At 43.3% G+C, this 20,170-nt stretch overlaps 1 protein-coding gene across 2 annotated transcripts in view; it reads right to left on the bottom strand.

Moving 5' to 3' along the window:
* Positions 1-8,957, bottom strand: part of slc24a4b (solute carrier family 24 member 4b) — a 41,776-nt gene extending 32,819 nt beyond the window's left edge. The window contains exons 1-2 of one of the 2 annotated variants that reach the window (XM_084378062.1): positions 8,000-8,957; positions 1,712-1,816 (exon numbers count right to left, since the gene is read on the bottom strand). In XM_084378062.1, coding sequence (XP_084234188.1) covers positions 1,712-1,816; positions 8,000-8,162 — 268 coding nt within the window. In that variant the 5' untranslated portion in view covers positions 8,163-8,957. The remainder of the gene's footprint in view (positions 1-1,711; positions 1,817-7,999) is intronic. The other variant, XM_084378061.1, reaches the window with a different exon arrangement.
* Between the last annotated feature and the right edge of the window lie 11,213 nt (positions 8,958-20,170).

The raw sequence follows: 20,170 nt of genomic DNA on the forward strand, positions 1-20,170 counted from the left end.
AAGCACACGTCGATCAGGAACTGGTCTGGCAGCTTTGCAAAGCTCGAGTGAACCAGTGGTTGCAAAACAAAATAAAAGTCAGGACTGAGGAGATTCAAATGACATGGAAATGAAGAAACAAATGACATGTCTTTCGGTTTCTGCTTTTGGTACCATTTCAACCAGTAGTTGCATGGGAGAAGTAGCTTTAATGTTTTTGGAGCTGTCAGCATACAGTGTAATTATAGAGAATGCTGCTTCCTTCAAGAGCAAAAGATGCTGTAACATAATCAATATCCGACCCTTTTATTGGCCCTGTCTGTGCTTATTACAGCGTGAGTGATCTAAACTGAGTCCCGACAATAGAGGCCCAACAAAGAGGTGAATTAAAACAGCAAATCAGCTCAAAAACTCCACAACTATTGATTTTTTTTTGTTTGTTTGTTTAGTTAATTTGATTGATTTACTGTTTATTTTTCCTTTTGAACACTAAACAGATCAGATGCTGTGTCTGAATAGGTGGATTGTGAGCTGGTGCACAAAGATCAAGATCATCAAATCTTTTAAAAATCTAAATTATTGTATTTTCCTGTCTTGATTATGACTCAACTGTTTTGACGTCGACATGGTCTCTACTGTCGACACATTAGGGAGATCTTAACAATAGCACTGGCATAGAATTACTGATTAAAAGCATTTTTAATTAATGGTTTTGTCCACCGGGGGTGTTATCACCTCATAATATTAGTAGGGGGGGGCGGGGCGGGAGGGTTAACTCATAGAGGAAAAACTGAACTGACCTTAACTGACAACAATGCCAAAGATCCTTGATTCATTTACTTGAGAAGATGGTTTACTCTGGACAGGTTTGAGACACCAAACTTCACGACCAACTGAATCCATCTTTTGTTGTTTATTGTTGTTCCACTGAAGGCCGTTTGTTGTTTTTTTGTTTTGTCCTCATTTAATTCTGCAATCTTTATTTTTGGTGAATATTATTCGAACTTGTCTAACCTCAGAAATAGCACCAGGATGAAGTAAAACTGTTGTCGTAAAATACCCTTACCCTGTTAAAGAAGAATGTGAAGATATAAATGACAGTTGTCAGAGCATAAGAGTAAATGTAATGTAATCGTGACCTTAAAAATCAAAAGTCTAATCGAATCGTGGATTTGGAGAATGGCGACACCCCTGAACGTGAGCATATAGTTGTTTATTTACACATCCAGCTTCCAAGAAGCAACATTAACATCCATTTGAAGTCATGTTTCAGTCCACCTGATGAACAAACTTCAGCTTCTAAACGCTCCACTACATTCAACAGCTAGTCGCTAACTTTGTTTGTCTGCTGATCTGAGCTGGGCAGGTAGTGTAGAAATAGTTTTCTCTTGTTACAGTAGTTTTGGGGAAGAAATTTTAAGAGAAATAAACATCTTCATCGATTGATTTTCATGGCTGAAGGAACTAAATAAACTGTCGTTAAAAAGGAAAACACAATTTCATACCATTTAACATTGTTTATATTTGCAGGATCATTCCGAGTAGTCACCTTCCCAGCTTCAAACAGTGCTCTGGGAGCCTTATCACCCCTCGAGGACGGCTTGTTTGTATAAAAATACATCAAATAACTGTTTCTCAGCTTGACTTTCTGAATTTTTTAATAAAACTACATAGTGCACCTTTAATTAAAGATAAGTTGATCAGTGCAGCTTAAATCTCGTAGAGAGCATACCTGGTTCTGAGCAGTTCTTGGGCTCTGTTTCGTTGTCTGGCACTGAAGCCATTAGCCGTCTTCCCCAATGTTCGTCCGGATGTCCCTCCACTATCATCCCATGGCCTGCAACAGAAGACAAAACAGTTTTGGTCATCATACGTACAACATAATCAAAATATTCATAGCTATGTCAGGCCGCGGCGCACTACTTGTTGGAAGCTGATGCAGAACATTCAGAATCGGCCTTTTCTTTGGCTGTGAAAAAAAACTAGCATGGCCTCTATTGTACGAGCATGTCTCATGACCCAAAACATCCATGATCACAGTACATTAATCCAAACAAGGTTGCTGTTCTTTAATCCCTTAAAAGTTTGCGCTTATGTAGATATGACATTTTCATCTGGCGGCACCAACAACACATCAACATGCAGCTGCTGAGCCATTATGTTTCGGGGTGGGAGAGTGGGAGGAGGAGCGCACAAGTTTCATTTTTCATTAAACTGCACTTAAGCCTCTGTAATGAGGACATAAAAAAAACACAGTGCCAAATCTATTATGTAAAAATCATGCATCACGGGCTGAGCAGCGTTTTGAACTTGAGATTTCTGTCAAATGTCAGCATGAAAAAGCAAGAAAATTAACAAAGAAGCAACTTACTGCAAGATGAATAAGAATACGTATGACCAGATCACAAGGGTGATTACACCGTTTAATTCATTTAAAGGTTGTTCATCTGTCTGGCTTTTGCTCAGTTACACAATGTGTGTGACAGACTGTCTGCAGCAGTGGACTCACATGATCCCAGTGTTTGTAAATGTCTACATATGACCACTTAGTCTCGGGAGGCCCATTCCCCTTCTGAACATGACTTTGAGGAAATTGTGACACGTAGACAACTACTTCTTTAAGAAGAACGTTGACCTAAAAAGAACAATATCTCCACAATGTCAACACATCTAGAAACATTTCAGAGCTTATACACTCGAATGTTATGTGGAACATGGTCGAGCTAGACCAATTAAAAGGTCAGTATTAGCTTATTGCTAATTGTGGCACGGAAATGCTAAAGCTGTGTTTGAAGTAGGGCTGCTACTTGATGCTTCATGCACCAGTAATAATTTGTATGGTCTATAAGATGTCATAAAGTATTTTTAACAACATGCACAAAACAACTTACTATGACCTTAATTTAAGGCTCATTTTCTACTGTCCCACCCCTCCACTTGGTGTTTTTCTGCAGCGATCTACCTGGATCAATTGGTACATTCAGTGTACTGACACAGAAAAAGTCTTCATTAAAAGGCTTTCAATCCTGTACATTTGGACAGGCTGACGATCAGCAGGCGCCTGACAAACAGACTGTACACAAGGCGACCGCAGCTGCCTCCCACAGCTCTCCAAACCTGAAGACCAAACCCTCCAGTCATCGCTCCAACCTGTTCCTCCTCACTAACCAGCTCCAATTCGCTCCTCTGCCGCCTCCGGTCTCCCTCGTTTTGTTTCATTTTATTCTCACAATAAAACACTGTCCAATTTAATGCCAGGGAAAGGGCATGGATGCCAATTTGTAAAACACAACAAGCATGTGGACGACGTGCCAAGGGGCTTATCACTTTGGTCATACATAACTATGAAAAGTCATGTGTAGGACACATCTTTCACATTCACACAACAAACTGGATTGGACATGGGTTATTTACATTTTTACGAAAGATTATCCATGACGGTCCTTCTGAATGCAATTTCTCACGGACATTTATGTGGAGCATCACTTGACCAAAACTATGAAATCTTGCTGCTCTTAAAGAACAATCTATTATTTCCTGGAAGACTTAACACGGCAGGACGACTGCACATGCGAGCGTGTGAGTTCAGTGTGATGTGCTCTCTCGCTAATCCTTTATGTTCAGCGACCAGTGTTTGGATGTTATGAACAGCTTGGAGGTTCTGATTAACCCTTGTTAGCAGGAAATCTTAAAAACCTTAAGATTTTCAGTGGAGTTTGGTCGACAGGGAACCGCTTGATTTGGCTTTTGTGTGGTGGTTTGCAGCTCAACCGCAAATAAAAAGAAATGTCACAACATTAGCTTTTTAAGATGCTTTATGAGTTGGATACTTTGACCCTGGCTGTTAGTCATGCTGAGGAAATTAACAGCTGGGCTCACTTTAAGGTCTGAGAACAAAAAGAGCACTTCATTCTGGCCCTTAATGAAGTTAATTTGATTCCCATGTCTTCTTTCCATGTTTGCTCAGAACAAGAAGTCAGTGTATTTCTAGTGGCTGATGGGATGTGAGAGACGAGCTCTGACAATTTAGGGCTACGACTTACGATTGTTTAATTGTCAGTGAATCTGTCGATCGATCCATTCGTTGTTTGGTCTATGTAATCTCAGAAAATTGTGAAAAGTGTTTCTCCAAAACCCAAGATGTCGTCCTCACAACCCAAAGATATTCAGTTTACCGTCGTAGAGGAATAAAGAAACCAGGAAAATATTCACGTTTAAGAAGCTGGAAACGTAAATTTGACATCATTTCTAAAAGCTCCTGTAGGTAAGATAGTAAGACTGACCGCCATCCGAAAGAGTCAGTATTTGACCGGTTGGGAATGAGACTCAAAAATCAACTCGGGAGCTTTGAATCACTCAAACCGACAAATCGATTATCACAATAGTTGGCCATCAATTTAATATGACAACTGATCGATTAATGGAGGAGCTCCAAATGACAAATACTGTGGTACTCTCCTCCAATCACAGACATTTTTCACTGTTTTCTACAGATTCACTGAATATGAAAATAATCATTAGTTGCAGTCACGTGTTTCAAGATTTAAAATGGTTGCGCGATCTCGTGTGGGTTACAATGTACACATAACGCCGACCTGAAATTCTGATAACTGCAGTGCAAAAGAGAATAAATCTTCTTGAAACAAAGAAACAGGGCTGCATGAGATGGTTAACAAATCACATTGTGATTTCACTGACTAAACTATTCACTAATCATGACGATGTGACACTTGATGTGGTCTGTACCAAACAAACATGTTTGTTTTCTTACATCTGGAGATCAAGATTAGTACGGAGCATCTCTGCAGCACTACAGCACTTCATTATAATGCTCTTTTGTCACACATGTTGTTGCCATTTGGATATTGCATTCAGCCATATTGCCATTCTGATTATTTTGCGATTAATTGTACAGCCCTACGAAGAAAAAGAGCTCAAGAAAGATAAGAAAAGGCTGTGACAACCCCTCTATCAGACTGCACTGAGCAACTGAGGGGGACAATAGTGTGCGAGCAACAATAACACAGCGGTAATGTCGTCCTCCTCCAGGCCTGTTCAATCAGCTGAGCAGGGAGATGGACCAAGGACAACCATCCATCAATCTCTCTGTGCTGTGAACATGCTCTCCTTAAAAACACCTCCAGCACATTCATCCCTCCATCCCCCCCTCCCTCCCCTCCGCCTCCCGGCCATCACCGTCAGCCCGCTGCGGCTACCTGTCAGAGCCGAGCCCTGCCCTGCTTCTCAAAAACACCTGTTCTCCTCCTCCATCGCACATACGCACAGTCACGCAGCTGCGATCAGCATGCACGACAGCATGTTGCGCCCCACCCCTCTTTATGGAGATGTAACCCAGGAGTAGTACATCAAATCCCATCCATCTGGACCGTTCAGCACATCAACACTCCCCCCCCGCACCCACCCACCCCACGCCACTATCAATCAAATGGGTGGCACAGGTTTTACAGTGACATGACAAATGCTTGTTCCCGTTGTGATGGCTGAAAGATGAGAAGCGCCAGAGCTATTCAATTAGACAGATCTGATTATGGTGAGCGCTGGGTCTCGTGGGTTCAGAGGGGATTTCTGACTCTCTCTCTCTCACACACTTCTCATGCGTGTCACCTTGACATGCCACCACCGCCGCCGCCGCTGCTGGTCAGAACATTTCACGAGAAACGCCTTCTGTCAAATACTCCCACATGACAATCATCGTGTGGGTCAGGCGAACTTGATTAAATGAGCAAAAAGAGAGAAAAAAAAAAAAAAAAAAGGCAAGCCATTAGTGACGCAGGGAGGAGGGAAAAAAGGGGGGCTTACTTTGGCTCCCAGTGCCTGCCTTTGGAGATAAGAGATTTGCACTCGGCTGTATGATATCATTCCAGAATAATCTTTTAAGCCTCTTGTTGTTTTTAATGTAATTAATAAAAGTCCTGATACATCCGTTAGAGATCTACAGTCAGCCAGGCAGTAGTTCTAGTGAATTTACAACTGCTTTCAGTCCTGGGCCCTAAGTGGATGCAGATGGATGGATCCCAGGACAGGGTCTGTGGCTGAGGCTTAGGGTTAGAAGCACTTTGAGGGAGGGAAAAAAACCTCATTCCCACATGTGAAGCGATTCCTGGTTTTAAAAAAAAAAAGGGGGCACTATGACATTGTGGGGAAGAAACTCAAACTCAGAATATTAGTGGTGTAGCCTACACGAGCCCATGAATATTCTACATGGAGGCCTCCACTTCTTCTTCTTCCCCCTGGTAATCCTGTTGGCTGTGCCTTGGAGCATAGTTGAATGCAACTCAGTGACTCAAAGCCTCGTGTTTGTATGATTCGAGTGCGCATTGGCGTTGTAACTAAGTGTGACTGGCTAAGTGGCTGTGCCAATGTAAAGTTAAAGGGGCACTATGTAGTTTTGGAGAAGAAATTCAAACTCTGAATTCCATTAATGAGGTAATAATACAAACTCATATTTATTTATTGCATAACTGAACAAACAAGCTGTTCTCAGGAGGCAAATAAAGTCCCCAGGAACACTGTTTGAAGCTAGAAAGGTGGCAGGGTCCGCCACATATAAACAAAGTAAAACATGAAATTGTCCTTTAAGGTGAATTTGTTTATTCGGCTTGTTTAGACATTAAAAAATAATAATAATAATGAAGGTCTCTCTCTTCTCTTCTCTCTAAATCTACATAATGCATCTTTAACTGCAGTCCCCCTCATATGAACAGCTCTGTCCTCTGGCTGTGTTTTGCCTAGTTAACCTCTGATCCCAGCGGTGTGTCAGATATCATTCTTCACCAGCAAAATGTCAAGGTTGCTCGTTAGATTGCATAACTGTGAGCGTGAGCATGTGTGTGTGTGTGTGTGTGTGTGTGTGTGTGTGTGTGTGTGTGTGTGTGTGTGTGTGTGTGTGTGTGTGTGTGTGTGTGTGTGTGTGTGGGATGCTCTGCGTGGCAGTGTTTGGCCGGGCCTGAGGTAAGAGTTTTGACATGTGTATGTGTGCATGTTGTTTTGGAGAGTGTGTGTGTGTGTGGGCATCACGCATGATCTGCCATCTGAGTCGTTTTGCCAAGCACACACCTCGGGCCCCGGCTATGAATATTGCAACATCCAAGCATCCCAGTGTTTACCCTAACACCCTCCCTCCTCTCATCTCTTTCTCTCTAAATGATCGTCCTCTGCGTAAAAAAAAAAAAAAAAAAATCAGCATCCCTCGATGGCCATGCGGAACCTAGAAGCGTGATGATGCTCGTGAGTGATTGAGGTGATCCAGTGTGTGTGTGTGTGTGTGTGTGCGATGGTGTGTGAAGCCCCGGGCCAAACGCGATGATGCCAACGTTGAGCACGATCCTGCCCGAGCTCCTGTGTAGTGTGACCGACGATGCGCCTGGCGCCCAAACCAAAACCAAAAAAAAAGACAAGGCAGATTTGTGTGTGAGGGGGGGGGGCGCAAACAAACTAGAACCAGAACCAAACGATGCTCCATCTGGGCATCTCTCGGTAGTGGCTGCGTGCATGCGGAGCGTGAAGTGTGCGTGATTATGAGCCTGGCTCTCAAATTAAAAAACGTGCCGCTGCCACGGCGCGCACACTGCGGCATACACGGACAAACAGGCGGCGAGAGTGAGATCTCAAACCCCGCTCTGACCTGATGGGAACATGTGCGGGTGACTTTTTTTTCCTGCAGGGTTTGAAACGCAGAACGCATCCCGTGACATTTACCGCATTTAAACGCAAACTTCATGTGAAAATTTAAAAAAAAAAAAAAATCCAGAGGAATCGCTTACGCATTCCTGGCAAAACACAAACGACTGAGACGCGTTGGTCCCGTGCCCTTGACATGAAATCATATTGGTGTGTCTGATCGCGATGGTGCGTGTGTGGGTGCGTGATTTCACTGCAGATTTCCGTGCTCGGCTCCCTGCATGTGCCCCGGTGCATCACCCAGCAGCGGCGGCGGCAGCAGCAGCAGGCTCTCCACCCCACCACCACCACCACCACCTCCCCACCTCCATCCACTCACCTGTCTTGGTCAGCAGCGCCGACATGCTCCACGCCACGAAGAGGACACTGCAGACAAAGCACACCTGCACGAAAAGCATCTCCCTCCTCTTGCGAACTTTAAATATCTTCGCGATTATAGTCTTTTTGGACGCGCTCGCGGTGTCGGTGTCGTCCCGCTCCATGCTTCGCTTCAGCTCGGCCCGGACCGGCGGCCACTTTTTTTTGTATTTGCGTCCTTGAGAGCCGAAGAGGGGGGGAAAACACACACACACACACACACACTGCCGCCCCGCTTTTCTCCTTCTTCACAGCCGGGATGTGGTCCTCATTTCAAGCCAGTCCAGGGCGCAGATGAAGAGTAGCGAAGCGGACAGGTTTTATCCCCCCCACCCCCCGCCTTCTTCCTCCTCTTCTTCTTCTTCTTTTCCTCTTCTTCTCCTTCTCCTTCTCCTTCTTGTCTCCTGATGCTTTTCAGCTGCTGGGCAATGACACGGCGGTCAAATTCCGATATATGTGTCCAAATCGATTCAGCGACGCTCCTGGATTCGGATGAGTATCGGACGGGCTCCCGCTGTAACACGCATCCTGTCCCGTGGGGGGGTTAAACAAAAAAAAAAACAGAAAAAGATATGAGCTGCGATATCCTCAATCCGTGTAGTTTCTATGAAATGCGTCAGTGTCCGGCCGTAAACACGGGATCGCTCCGCTCCACGCACCTGCGCCTGTTCGGCTAAGTGAAACCAATCTGTGTTCATCAAGGTTAATTGTTAAATTCGGGCGGCAGTCGCCACGCTCGGGCGCCTCCCCCTTCACACGAATCCCTCCTCAGTGCAGAAAAGCCGTGCTGCTCCTGCTGATAATGAGGAGGAGGAGGAGGAGGATGATGACAGAGGACCATCAGCTGCCCTCCTACCATGCGCTCTTCTCCTCCGTGACCGGGCCCCTTTAACTTTCCCGAGGGCTGCATGTGCAAAAAAAAATTAAAGAATAAGAAAGGCAGTCACACTTGTCCCTTCTTCTACCTCTCGGCCGCCCACCTGCGCATCGGTCACCCCTCGAGTCCCCTGGAGTAAAACCTTTGGCGTTATTTGCGCGTCGCACGTGAGATCAAGCGCGCAGGGGTGGATTTTGCGCGTCATGCTCCTCAAAACAAACCCAACACACCCACCACCACCATTGCTGTGCGTTATGAAACCAAATCCAATATATTTCAGGGTACCCAGCACAGCCCCCTGTTTTTTTCTTTCTTTTTTTAATAACTGCCCCACAACTCACCTGCCTTCCTCATTTCTGATATCATGCTGGATAATTGAGGTTATAGACTCGCAGGCTCACGGGCATCAGTGCCTGTTCTGGTCCCCACAACAAATCTACAAGCATGAAATAATTTCTAATTGCCTAAAGGGTTTTAATGCCAAGATTATAATGCTTTATGCGTTCTGCCCTTGAGAAAATTGCTTCACACAAACAGACCTGTATACCAGAGCTGAATAATGTAATGTGGGGAGGAGGGGGGGGGGCTTTTATGTCAGTGTGGCAGTAGTAAATTAAATGTGGGTGAAATACGTCCTGTAGTCAGTGATCATTATGTGCCAAACAATTACCATTATAATGAAGGAAATCAATCGTGCTGCATATTCAGAAGAGCGTTACTATGACAGAATGTCATTGCACTGCTTTCACACAGATGTATACACGCAGATTAAAGGATAAGTTCATCCATAAATGAAAATTCACTCATTAGCTACTCACATGCTAAAGGAAAGTCAGGTGAAGTTTCGTAGTCCACAAAACATCTGTGGAGTTTCACAACAAATCAGCGGTGCAGCGTTCCCCAAAACAACCGAAGTAGATGGGGACTTGTTTTAAAACGTAAAAGAACAACAGAAAAAGAAATGTTTAAGTCCTCCATACAGCTCACCCAACGTAATAAAAGTCTCCAGAAGCCCTGAGATCCCAAATTGATTTCAAAAGACATGCTAATGCTTTTAGCTTCACAGCTACAATGAAGAAGTTGGCTTCAAAATTATCAACATAATGTGAAGACACTTATGACATCATGTCGTCTATAGATTGTGTTGCAGAGATATTAGTCTCATGGAGAAAGGTCCAGCTGCACCGATTCTCATTCTGGTATCGCGGGAATCGTCGCCGTTACACACTGCTCAATTGTCTCGTGCATTAAAATGGCTAAAATCACACTTAAGACAAGGTAACAGCTGCTAGCTAGTTTGTGCTGTTAGCTAACGTGTGTGTGAGGGTAACCTGCCAGTTTCAGCATGTAGGTTGCTAGTTTGGAGGTTGTTGTTGTTGTGTCATGTAGCGTGAGGGTGGGTAGCTGATGACTAACTTTTCATTTTTGGGTGAATTTATCCTTTAAAATGCTATGCTGTATTTAGCCTCAGCTACAACCCTTATTAGTGTTTGACAGTCAGCAGACCCCTGAATGTGTCACCCTTGCAGGCCAAGTGAGGACTCCGGAGAGTCCTGGAGACCCCGTGGCATGTGATTCCTGAAGGTCAGGCGTCGCTGCTCACCAATGATTTGATGTTAGCTGTTGTCACCTGGAGCTGTCACTTTTGTAACGATTGTGCAATATGTTACAGGAAGTAATTGGACAGTTTTATTCCCTAGACTGGACTCCCGAGTGGAAGGATCAATATGTGAATGGATGCTGTACTTTGATATAAGAGGCCACTTATTATGATAGCTGATTCAAGTGTAATTTAATGTTGCGGTTAGGAAACAGACCAGATAGTCCCAAGATGTCTTTTATCTATTTTCCCACCACAACACGTAGAAGAGTGAGATTAAAAGCTGCTTGTTTGAAACTCTTGCTATTAGATTAAACTTCACAGCAGTGTTGCTAAGTAAAGCAAGTATAGAGCTGAGCCACGTCGCCCTGCTGTTTTCTCTAATGCAGATCCCCTCTGTTATTACCAAGCTTTATTTAGAGACTACACCCGGAATAATTAAGTCACTTCCCCTTGCTAAACTTTTAATAGTTTGGCTCATTCAATTAAATGCAGAAAATGTTCCCATTTTGGGAAGAATTCACTTTCTTAGAGGAGATTAGCACCACTTTCATGTCTGTCACCTTAGATTTAAAGCCACAGTGAGCAGTTAGCTTAGCGTTGCTTAGCTTAGCTTAGCATAAAGACTGGAAACAGGGGGAAACAGTTAGCCTGCCTCTGTCTGAAGGTACCAAAATCCACCTACCAGCACCTTGAAAGCTTATTTGTTTAAAACCCAAGTGTGAAAACTACAGTGTGTGGTGTTCAGGGTTCTTAGCAGACCATGAGCACAGTGCTGTGACGAGAGAGAAATAGGAAATTGCACCAAAACAAATGCAACAAGAAGAAATGTTTGAACTTAACTGTGGTTGGTTTTGCATGACTTGTGAGGCTGCAGAGCAGAGTCTTTTCTTGCTGCCTTCAGGCTCCTTGCAGGTCACCTTAACTGCCAAGATAACAGACAGGAAAGCTGCCTTGCCCTCGTCGCCATCTACACGTACAGGTTGACGAGGCTGAAGCAGCCTGTCAACTTTTACAGCCACCACTGCTGCTCACTTAAGCAAAAACCGAGCAGCATGTAAAGGTCAAAGGCCTCTCACTCCGACGCAATCTCCTGCAGACCAAGGTTATGTAAGAGCAGGACTGTCCCTGTCGGTACAGTATGAGGCAGACCTCCAAAATCATTAGCCGTCATCTCTAAGGAGCGGCCAAGATTTTGTGTGAAGGCTGCTAGTTAAGCGTAAAAGGCGTTGCAGGTTATTAGTCGGGGCTTGATGAATCTGTTGCCAGGTCTCGTCTTTATCCTGCAGCTTGGGTCTTCAACGTGAACACACAGATAGACACATACACATCAACATGTGTGACCCGTGCCCATGCCAAGGGATTAGTCCCCTACAGGCCCCTGCCCACACAGCAGGCAGGCAATTGGGGAGCAATGCCAGGGCCTGCTTACAGAGATTTAGCCACTGCTTTACACTCCGCGGCTCGGTCAAACATACACACATGGCCTCCTTTGCCGTCTGCAGGACCCAGTGAATGGTCGCTGATCTGCAGCAGAGATAATAGTGTGTGTGAACCGTGGTTTGAGCTGCGGGGAGACAGCGAGAGATTGGCTTCGTAGGAGTGTTTTAATGTGGGCAGATGTCAAAAGGAGCAGTCAGTATAATGTAAATGTGTTGTTTGAGATAAATGCCAAGCATGTGTCATGTCCCTGCACCGCGGATCACTAATGAGTCAATGTCAGGAGTGTTAACAATGAACTGTGTGAGTGTTGCACAACAATTACCGTTTGACTCAGCGCTGCTCATTTCAGCTACAAACTTCATTATTGCCGCGATGATTCATCATGTGATTTATTCACTGGTTTGATACAGTGATTAGGATCCAGTCTGTAAGGGCCGCTCAAGTTTACTTAATGTTCTTTTAACTGTGGAGATATTTCATTAATGGCACATTTTGTGTGCAGGCTTTTGAATGTGCTGACAGTAGCTCCTAGTTAACAATGCACCGTAGATTTGTAACGCAGTTAGAGCTTTGTATGTGATAGTTATGCAGAGAGCTAAGCCGAATAACTAGTCCGTCACTAGCTAGCGAATGATTATCAGCTGTTGTTTGCTACATGATAACACAAAACTACAGCAGATAGATGATAGAGATAGATAGACTTTATTTATCCCGAGGGAAATTCAAGAGCACGGCGAGGTATAAAATCTTGTGACTGAAGGCTTGAAATGACCCAAAAGGTCCCACAGGGATGAAGGGGTTTATTGTTTGTACTTGACCTTAAAGGACCTATTTGTATGAAAAATTAATGTTTGAGTCTCACACAACCCAGAGCGCCGAGGTTGGATTGGGAATGAGACTCAAAAATCAACTTTTCTTACAAATAGGACCGTTAAGAAAACAAACTCTCCACATGATCCATTTAGTTATAGAACAAACAAAGATGTTTCCCATTCATCATGAAATTGTTTTAAATTACCATTATTCTTAAGCACGGAAGAAAGATGTGATGTCATTCTGATTTAGGTTTCCTAACTAATGACATCCACAAAGTAACTGACTCGTGAGCATCTTTAAATGAAATCTTGCTTTAATAAAGGCATGCTATGCAGGATTTGTTGGTTACTTTTTGTAAACATACCAGTCAGAGTTAGCGGAAGAGATTCTGGAGATAGTTGATTGTTGAATCTCATTCCCAGGTTGTTAAATACAGTTGATGGTTGAGCCTAAACCTGATTCAGGATGTTGTTCTGGTGTTGGATCAGAAAACGTTTCTATGTGTCGTTCTACGGGGCGTTACAAACATACTTCTTGTTGAATTTGGAGGTTGAGCTTGTTGGTTGAAACTTGTGGTGAGATTGTCCACTTTTTCCTCTTGTCACTTCTAAGAGCAGAAAATATATTCTACCTCCAGGTTTAAGCCGTCAAGAACTTTGTAAATAAAATATGTAGAGTATAGCTTTAAATTGTCTGTGTTTAGATGATACAAAGGGAGAAAAGGACAGTTGGAATACAGTATGTCCTTTTAGAGTGTTTGCACAATAGCGACACAGCGCTGGGATATCCCATGCATAAGTGGGCCTGATTCTGCTGAGGTGTGTTTGTGGTGGGGAGAGATGACAAGGTGACACTGAGCCAAAGAAGGAAGCGTGACACCGGCCATTAATGCACTGCTGGCATTGTAACTAATATTTCTCTAATTATCTGAAGCAAGTAAACAGATGGAGGGAGGAACATCTCTAGCTCCGTTATTTTTCTCAACCTGCCAACTACTGCCGAGCCCACTTTCGCGAACGGCTGGTACTAACAGTACAGTACACGCTCGTTCTACACGCACACGCGCAGGAAATGTCTCTGGAGACCTGCTGATTTTACTCCTTGCATAAGCTCCTCAGCGAGCTGCAGGAAAAATAAAATATTAATCATGAGCGTTGAGCATTTTATGGCAGCACTGCAGGTTTATTTGTATGCCTGCTCAGGTGTGAAGAGTAAACAGGGCAGAGAGAAGCAACAGAGAGTCTAATCTGTGTATTCTGGAGGCAGAAGTCATCTCCTGCTCTGCCCTCTTCATCTTCCAGGACATGAAAAGTCACGCATGCAGCTGTCGACAACATAAGGCAACTCAGTCAACCCTGGACAGCCGACATCAGAACTAAGTATTAGGATTTATTCAGGTCATGCATGCTGTAACGACGTGAAATATTGTGTATATGCTCCAGAAACCGCTAAATTATCATTAATGAGTTTGTTCCTGCCAACTTATTCCTGCTGATTTATTTCTTTATCCCTCAAATAAACTCAGTTTCATAACACATACTAAGTGCCAGAGAGGTGTACAGTAGGCGGCTTCTGACCGCCTTCACTGCAATGTTTGGCACATTTATTCAACAGCTACCTGGGGTGGACACTTGTGCAGTATGTTATGCAACCCACTATGGTAGCAATAGATGCTACCTTTGTGAAAGCTGTAAGTCTTGTAAATGAACATCCATTTCATTCAAGCCTTCGCCAAACACGTTCACAGAATGCTGATTTAGCTGACAACGGCCGAGTAAATGCCTCTGTATTTCGCAGTATGCTGGAGGTTTTAAATCTAATGATAATGATGGTTTTATATCAATCAGCAATGATTGGTTTTGCCAGAGCTAAAAGGGGGAGCAAATGTAGCGACGGAGCAAATAAGAGTATGGTGGAAAAACCTAAAAGGCAACCAAGAAGAGTTTCTGATGCTCCCCTTGTGCACAAAAAGATTTGAAGAGAGCATTCCTGCGTGGGGTGGAGGGAAATAGGTGTGAGCTCACCTGAAGGAATAAACCATAAGCATGCAGAAGACAAAACTGCAGGTTTAAAGATATATGTAATAATTCTGCATTAAAATACCCAAAAAAGACTAGGTCTTTGTTTATAATTTGTTGAGTTGTGTACTTATGTTTCCAATAATGTATAAACCCAAAGAAATCCACGAGTTTACTGACATTTGGTTGCCTGCCGCTACTGCCGTACTCGGCAAATGAGACTAAACTAAACGTGAACGAAATTTTAAAACATTATCTCATCCGCGAACGTTTGTGTCACAAATGTCAGTCAGTTTATTGGTGTTTACCACCAGCGAAGCGAGCTTGACCACAGGATGATTTGTATTTATTCGTGTTACTCACACTAGTATTTATTTGCCTCAAACAGCCGGATCACTTTACAATATATTAGCCATAAGCTAGCATGCAACTGAATTCAGGTCAACTCTCACTGAACTCAGCACTCACCAAAGACTTGGACTTTCCCTTCTCCTCTCTGCAATGTTGTTCTCATAGTAAAGTACATTTCCCTTCCAGCTTCACTCAGCAGTCAACATAACACCTCTGGAGGTCACCTCTGCAGATCACTGCTGCAGTCAGGTTGATAAACGGGAGTGAAGATAAATCTGTGTTTTTATCCCAAAAGTCTCCTCACGTCAGTAAACGGCTATGGAGCAGAATCCAATGTAAATTCTGGCTTTACAGCCAACACAACACTCAGCAAAAGTCTTTTGTTTTGCTTGAATAGAGAACGCTAGCAGCAGGATTGACATATTGTGCATTTAAGCTTTTCTTGTTTGTTTGAGAGAGGACCTTGATTTCAGTTTTTGTTGTCAGCTTATGCTTCAAGAGCAATAATGTACTTTCACGCTCAGTTCGAGGCTGTAGTTTGTGGTGTTGCATTGTATTGCTTAGTATTGTAGGGTGTCTGTATATGCTTTTGTTACTTTAGAATAAAATGCCTCTTCAATACCTCTGATGAAATATATCAACGTGGCACTTATGATTTTACTTTTATGTTAATTGCTCTCAAAGCTTGACTTCTTTCATCATCATTCTTTCATCACAAGCTCATACAGCTCTACCAAATCTTATTTGTCACTTTTATTACTACCCTCCAACAAACTGCACTTCATCTATTAAGACATCACCCTTGGCCCAAAAGATCAATTCAACTTTTTGGTTCAATTTATCTGGGGAACCCGATAGTGTGAAATTGGATACAGGTTTTGCTTTTTCGGGGGGCTCTGCTCTTTAACGACGGACAGTGGCCAGAGGAAACAGATTGGTTATATCTGAGAGAGACTGTAATGAGCTGCACATAAATAACCCCATTATTCTTTTGTCTGGAGAGAAGAAAAGGAAGGGTAGGCGTGCAAGGAGCAACCTTTTTCCCCTTGCAAAGAACAGTGGAGAGTCCCATTCAGACTGGCCACAGAGGTTATGCCAGCAGAAACATGCAGCCCATTCATTCTGAGGAGATAGCATCAAAGTGGCTGAGACAGGCTACAAAGTCTGTATTAATACATCCAGCAGGACTCTGAATCGGAGGGCAAGTGAGGGTGAGTTCTTTCACTTCATTCACTTGGAGCTTTGGGGGTGGAGTGGTGTGCAATAAAGTCAATGAGCCAGTAGATTTCCCTGCAGTGTGATTTCATCACCCCGCACACCTCCATGCTGGACACAAAAGTTAGAGGCACACTGAAGTGGGAGGATGAGTGGGAGTTGTTAATGTCACAGTGTTATTATTCACAAGCAGGCACGAGGAGTGAAACGTGCCTTTTGATGGAAAAGTATTCAGAAATGGTTTTGAAGAAGCACTCCGCCAATAAGGACAATAAATACATAACGATGAGCTGACTTGTCACGAGTAGTGCTCTCTGAAAACAGTTGTATGATTTCCTTTGTGGCTCTGGAGGCATTTTAAAGTCTGTGACAACAACCCCAATGTTAAAGACATCGACATTTAAACGGGGTTTAATTTAGAAGAGGTCTGTATAGAGGGTCTAACCAACAACTATTTTATTGTGGGAATTTTTGAATCCGGTGTTTTTGGACACTTTTGCAGCAGTTTTTGAATCCGGCTCTTTTAAATACTTAATCGATGTAGAAACATGAATGTATGCCGCAGTCCATTGTACTCGGAACCTCCAACATGAAGTAGTGCAATGGAACGATTATCCAAGTCAGAACTCAAAGTCGGAAACTCAGGTAAGATCCACCAAGCCCACCATCACCAACATAAACACATACATGTATGACATCACAGTAGTATGAAAAAAAGGACAAATCAGGAACACACAAGGACCAGGAAACCGACGCAGGAGACACAGAGAACCCGAGAGTGAAGGAAAAACACAGACTTAAATACGCTGAGAGTGATAAATGGAACAAAGTTGAGCAGAAAAAAGGGTGAGAAAACAGACAAAGACAGGAAGTGGAAAGTAACACATGACACAAGGATATAATCTCCAAAATAAAACAGGAAATGATTAACAAAAAACCCAAACCATGACATTTGTGCTCGACAGAAGTCTTTGCATCGAGCAGTATGAGCCTACTCCGCCTGTCTCTTTTAAGTGTGCTAATCTTGTAAATCAGGTGCTGTGGATGCTTGTGAAGTTCAGAGAGTTGGCTGTTGCAATCTTTTCTGTGCCTGACTTTGCCTTATTCCCATGTGTGGCAAGGTAATCTCAACTCAAAGGTCCACTTACTACCTTTTTCTTGAGATTTTAATCAAATTCGATGGCCTTTAAACGTGTGGTATGTAAGAATTGCGACCTGTCACAAATAGGGGCAGCATGTCATCGGATTTACTTCTAAGTGCTGCTACCTGTAGCTCCCATTGGCTAGTTAGCTCAATTGGCTGTACAGCTAGCAGTCCAGGCAGAGCTCAGAGCGCTGGGAAAGTGTTGTTTACACCGCTAGCACAGGAGCTTTGGACCGGGGTTAGCTGGTTAGTATGCTAGCTTCAGTTGATATCTCTGCAACACAATACATACTGTAGATGTCATAACATCAGAACTGTTATTCACATTCTGTTGATAATTTAGTTAATTTTTGAATGTTTTCAACTACATTTTTTACATATTGATCCTTGAATGGCGAATGGAGCTGGATTAGGTTTCATCAAGTGACTTCAGGGTATAACCAGGGCTTCATTACCAGCAAAGGGGTTGTGAATGATCCAGGAACACCATGTGGTTTTTGTGGTAGTTTGCATAATTGCAAATTTGTTTTGTAATACTGTGTACACCATTAAAAGCACAACACGAGATGTTGTCACAGGGCTTTTAAGGGGACATCTGCACTATTACATAATCTAGAGGTCGTCCTATCTGAGGGAATACTAAGTTAAAATCTAGTTTATTTCACTAATTCTGATTATCTGGTGCGCACATGATGCATATTCATTACATTAGGGTTGCAAAGGATCACAAAACTCGTGGTTTGGGATCGTGACACGGTTTGACATCACAGAATGGATCATTTTTTGGATCAACAAAAAAATAAGGGACACGAATACAAGTTTGCTTTCCATTTATTCTGTAAAACACTTGAATCAAGGAACCTTTGCCCATGGTCCTCAATGAAAACAACATTCAAGACGTCCAATTTGACAACAGACAAGATTAATGGATTCCATTACAATACACAATAAATCTGAGGTTACTGAAACTGCAGATTTACCCTTCTCTTTCAGCAAAGTTTATTCTTCTGTGCCTGTAGTGTAGCAAAAACATGGCATCTGACAGCAACAGCTACAAGGATTTTATGAACTATGTGACCCCAGTAGAGCCACTGGAAGAAGGTAGATAATAAGTCATTTTAAAAATGTTCAATGCTCTCCCGCTGTTTCATATTGCAATAAATGAGCCACATCGTTTCCAGCAGGCACCTTAGGATGCTAAGCTAACGAGCAGCTCACTAACGAGGCCTAAGTTGTTGAGCCCATCCCGTTGGGTTTGTAACCCAGACTTAATTCAAATATTTGTTTTACACTGTTGTGGTTCATGGCTCAACAAACATACTCAAACGTCAACTGAAGAAAAAAGAAAAAAAGGGGGTCAGCAGCTCATTTTCACCCTGCAGCACCTTGAGGCTAACGTTAGCTAGCATACAACTGTGTAAAATCTCACCTCCAGATCCTGCTGAAGAATATAAAACCCGTGTTGATGCATCTTCCCACTCATCCAGACTGCTTTTGTATTTTTAGTCGCAACGCACTAAATTCCATTTAGTTTAGGTCTGCTTCCCCATGAGATCACGTCAGAGGGATCAGAACAGTTCTTGAAATATGCGAATAGCACACAGATAGACAGGCAGAAAGATTTCTTTATATTTAGATTGCAATTATGAAAGTAAACGTTAACGCTTAAGTTACAGTTTCCCCTATGTGCAACTTACTTTAATGTGCTTGTGGAGGTTAGAAGGAGGTTCTCTGTGTTTTTCTGGAGGCACAGCAGGCACCTTATAATAAAACTGTTGTGTTTTTTAGATTTTGGTATAAAAAGTGTGGCTAGATATGGTTATGGATTGACGCTGGAAGCTGCCACATGCTTTAGTTTTGCCCCATCATCATCCCACCGTGGTTAAATGATGAAAACAAAAACCAATCTTATGTTACAGCAAGCGCAAACATTTGGACATTCGAAGCCACCGCTCAGTGTGCTGGCATCTTAACTGAACTGCACGAAGATAAACAGTTGTAGTGCTGAGTCACTTGTCTGGATTCACACTCCTCGGTCTGGCCTCTACTCGTTTTCACATCCACATCGTTCACTGCAGATGATTCAGCCTTATTACACGGCCCTGTGTCATGCCAGAGAGGCATCCTGAGTTTAGGAGAGACGTCTGCGGGGGTAAACAAAGAGACCTAATCCTCATCATGTTTTCTGAGCCTGAATTAATCATCGGCAGGGTCTCCTCACAGCTCTCAAGGCGGTGTCAGCCGTGTCACATAAGATGAGGCCGGTTACCTCTGATGTGCTGAGCAGAAAGAGCAGGCCAGCCAGGTTGCATTCTGCTGACTGGCTGGAACCACATGTCAGCCAGAATGCAGTTTGCTAAGAGGCTGATACTGCCCTCATCCAAGAGCATGTTCCCTGATCCTCTTCCCTGCATCGCCTCAAGTTACGGACAACCGACTGGTCAGGTTTGTTTTGCTCGGGGAGGAGAAGAATGTGCTGTTTGTACACAGGCCAAGCAAAACAATCTCATGTGATCTGTCCTAAATATCCAGTCACATACACATGATCACTAAGTCATCCACATGGCTCTGCCAGGAAGCCAGCCAGGATCAGTCACAGCCATGAATGCTCCCAACAAAACGCATTGTTTGATCAAAAAGGGAAAATGGCAGCTGCAGTATTGTGGCCT

The sequence above is a fragment of the Pagrus pagrus genome (genome assembly GCF_965226575.1).
Source record: "Pagrus pagrus genome assembly, chromosome: 16".
Taxonomy (NCBI): Eukaryota; Metazoa; Chordata; class Actinopteri; order Spariformes; family Sparidae; genus Pagrus; species Pagrus pagrus.